This window comes from Micropterus dolomieu, linkage group LG19 (assembly GCF_021292245.1).
Source record: "Micropterus dolomieu isolate WLL.071019.BEF.003 ecotype Adirondacks linkage group LG19, ASM2129224v1, whole genome shotgun sequence".
In the NCBI taxonomy this organism is placed as follows: domain Eukaryota; kingdom Metazoa; phylum Chordata; class Actinopteri; order Centrarchiformes; family Centrarchidae; genus Micropterus; species Micropterus dolomieu.
The window spans coordinates 16,422,285-16,425,636 of record NC_060168.1 but is presented as its reverse complement, the minus strand read 5'-3'; the positions used below and the strand labels follow the sequence as shown (position 1 = coordinate 16,425,636).

The 3,352-nt window shown below is 42.9% G+C and overlaps 2 protein-coding genes across 3 annotated transcripts in view; both read right to left on the bottom strand.

The window, feature by feature from the left end:
• LOC123957482 (protocadherin alpha-3-like) overlaps positions 1-1,941 on the bottom strand; it is a 5,516-nt gene extending 3,575 nt beyond the window's left edge. For both annotated transcript variants that reach the window (XM_046030316.1, XM_046030317.1), the window contains exon 1: positions 56-1,941. In XM_046030316.1, coding sequence (XP_045886272.1) covers positions 56-1,910 — 1,855 coding nt within the window. In that variant the 5' untranslated portion in view covers positions 1,911-1,941. The remainder of the gene's footprint in view (positions 1-55) is intronic.
• Positions 1,942-2,195: 254 nt separating this feature from the next.
• The window catches only part of LOC123958201 (protocadherin alpha-8-like), a 4,001-nt gene continuing 2,844 nt past the window's right edge, over positions 2,196-3,352 (bottom strand). Inside the window, exons 4-5 of the mRNA XM_046031457.1 lie at positions 2,624-3,352; positions 2,196-2,468 (exon numbers count right to left, since the gene is read on the bottom strand). Coding sequence (XP_045887413.1) covers positions 2,361-2,468; positions 2,624-3,352 — 837 coding nt within the window. The 3' untranslated portion in view covers positions 2,196-2,360. The remainder of the gene's footprint in view (positions 2,469-2,623) is intronic.

The following is a 3,352-nucleotide window of genomic DNA, read 5'->3' as shown; positions in this document are numbered from 1 at the left end:
TCTGTCTCTGTGAAGGAGCGAAGTGTTCTGATCTGTCCTGTATAGCGGTCCAAACCAAAGAGACTGTGGTCAGTGACTTGCTGCAGTGAAAAGAGTAACCAGCCGTTATATCCTATATCAGCGTCATAGGCTCTGACTTTAGTCACCAAGTGTCCTGCGTTCACATTGCGGGGAATCTCCTCCACACCTTCAGCAGAACCGTTAGAGCTGACTGGATACAGGATGACTGGAGCGTTGTCGTTCTGATCCAGAATGAACACGTTCACTGTGACGTTGCTGCTCAGTGACGGAGTTCCAGAATCTGAGGCAACAACTTGGAACTGGAACGTTTTCAGAGTTTCAAAGTCGAAACTTTTTAGCGCCAAAATGTCTCCGTTTTCAGAGTTTATGTTGAGAAATGAAGCCACTTTGTTTTCTTCGCTTCTGTCTCTAACAATATGATATGAAATGAGAGCGTTGTCGTTCTCATCACGATCAGACGCGTTAACAGAAAACACTGAGGCTCCTGGGTTGTTACCCTCAGTGACATAGAAAGTATAGGGACTCAGTGAAAACTCTGGACTGTTGTCATTCACATCTGACACCACAACGCTAATTGTTTTCTCAGATGATAATGGAGGCTGACCAGCGTCTTTTGCAGTAATTGTCAGGTCATAGTGTGACTGTTTCTCTCTGTCCAGAGGGGATTTGGTGACCAAAGAATACATTTTGTCCTGTAAGGATGGTGATAAAGTGAACGGAACATCCTCACCCATGGAGCAAATAACTTTTCCATTCAGACCAGAGTCCAAATCATTTACACTGATAAGGGCAACTGTAGTTCCTGGTCTGGAATCTTCAGGGATGAAGCTTGAAAATGAGGTAACTTCAATCTCAGGTGCGTTATCATTAACATCAACTATCTTGATAATGACGCTCTTTTCTGTTGTAAGAGGAGCGAGACCTTTATCAGATGCCTGAATTTCGATTTCATATTTGTCCTTTTGCTCGAAGTCTACTAAACCTTTCACTATTATCTCCCCTGTTGATGGAATTATTTCAAACAGTTTAAATAACTTACGATTCACGCTGTTGCTGAATGAGTAAATAACATCTCCGTTTGGTCCTTCATCCAAATCTGTTGCATTTACTTGAACGACTGTTGTACCTAGAGGAGCATTTTCATCGAGCATCACAGAATAAACGTCTTTAGAGAAAACAGGCGCATTATCATTAACATCTAAAACATTTACAAGAATATTCATATTGCCAGACTTGATAGGTTTCCCTCCATCCAGTGCGGTCAGCACTAATGAATGGCTTCCCGCTGCCTCCCTATCCAAATATTTTTGCACAGTTAAAATGGGTATCTTTCCATCTTCTCCCTTATCCTTCACTTCCAAACGAAAGTGATCGTTTGGGCTAAGTTTATATTGTTGCACGGAGAAATGACCACTGTCTGGATCTCGTGCGGCTTGTAGCTGAAATCTCGTTCCACTTACCACAGATTCTGAAATTTCTAACGTTTTCTCTGTGTCTGGGAAGCTGGGTGAATGATCATTTACATCCAAAATCTCAACTCCAATGTAGTGTACCTCCAGCGGGTTTTCGAGCACGGTTTTCAGATTTATTAAACACGTACTGCTCTGCGCGCACACCTCTTCTCTGTCAATCTTTCGATTCACATACAGGATGCCATCGTTCTGGTTTACGTGGAATAGAGGATCCGTTGTACTAGAAACAATCCGATACTTCCTTTCTTTCAGTGTGCTTTTATCTAATCCTAGATCTTTTGCAACATTTCCGACCACAGTTCCTTCGTTTACTTCCTCAGAGATGGAATATCGTATCTGCGCTGAGGCCACGCTCCACAAAAGCAAAGCAACCACGACACAGACCCACCGTAGTGCCTCATATTTCCTTTGTTCCATGGTCACCAACGGAAATGTATTATTCCTTCACGAGAAAATAACTGCATCACAGAAACAGCATCGTGCGGATTAGTAAGTGCAAATGTTTTTCTCTTCTCGATATATTTTATGTGTAGGCAGATTTACAATGGCAAAACCGTCAGCTTCCAAAGACGCTGCTAATGTTGAACTAGTAGCCTATATCATCAATGGGCGTTTCCAAAATACAGCTGGCATGAGCTCTTGTGAAGCACTTATGTTTTCGGACACTGACACCACGCGAGCTCTCTTTTTACTGCAAGAAAGTGAGAGAAATTCAAAGACCCCACTAGTTTATATATATTTGTCCACAAGCACTCGGGTATTCAGTGTTCCTTTATGTGGCCTAGCTCCTCTAATATCCAGTTCTGATATACAATATATGGTGTATGTGTCTCCGGTGTATTTTGTTCTCCCAAAGCACCCTGACATTCAATGCAACATCCATCTTAACAATTGGTAAAGCACACGACGCCTACACAAATGATCGTCGGCTGATGAGAAAAATAAATCAGTACCAAGGACAGCGACAGTAACCTCCTGCAAATCAGTAGGCCTCAATTAAGCAACTATGTTTCTGTTTTAGGTTTGAAAACATTTCTAATAAATAAATACCTTTCAATCAAACCATCTCTTAACAGTAACCACCAATGGAAAATATATATCATAATAAGCTACTGCAAAAATAATCTTACCTCTCCAGATCCCCTCCTCCTGTCAGGGAGCACTAGTGTATTCGCGTGGCTGCCCGGGACTATAGTAGATCCTATACTCATTCTGGGTCCAACTAACATGTACCGTTTCTCTCCAGATCTGTACTGGATGCTGTGGCACAGTGTCCCGTCATAATTAGTCTCTTGCAGATATTTAGAAGTATAGTCTGTGGTTTTAGAGCACTGCATTGCAATCAGCACAATGATACTGATGAGAAAAAGTACAGAAACTGAGCCCAAAGTTATCATCAGATAAAAAGTCACATCGGTCCCCTCCTCATCTTTTGCTGAACTTTTAACATCAGAAGCTGCAAAAGCCTCTTTGGGCTCCACAAGTTTGACCACCACAGTAGCTGTTGCTGAGAGCGACACGTTCCCATTGTCTTTGACCAGTATGATCAGTTTGTGCTCAGCCTCGTCTGTCTCTGTGAAGGAGCGAAGTGTTCTGATCTGTCCTGTATAGCGGTCCAAACCAAAGAGACTGTGGTCAGTGACTTGCTGCAGTGAAAAGAGTAACCAGCCGTTATATCCTATATCAGCGTCATAGGCTCTGACTTTAGTCACCAAGTGTCCTGCGTTCACATTGCGGGGAATCTCCTCCACACCTTCAGCAGAACCGTTAGAGCTGACTGGATACAGGATGACTGGAGCGTTGTCGTTCTGATCCAGAATGAACACGTTCACTGTGACGTTGCTGCTCAGTGACGGAGT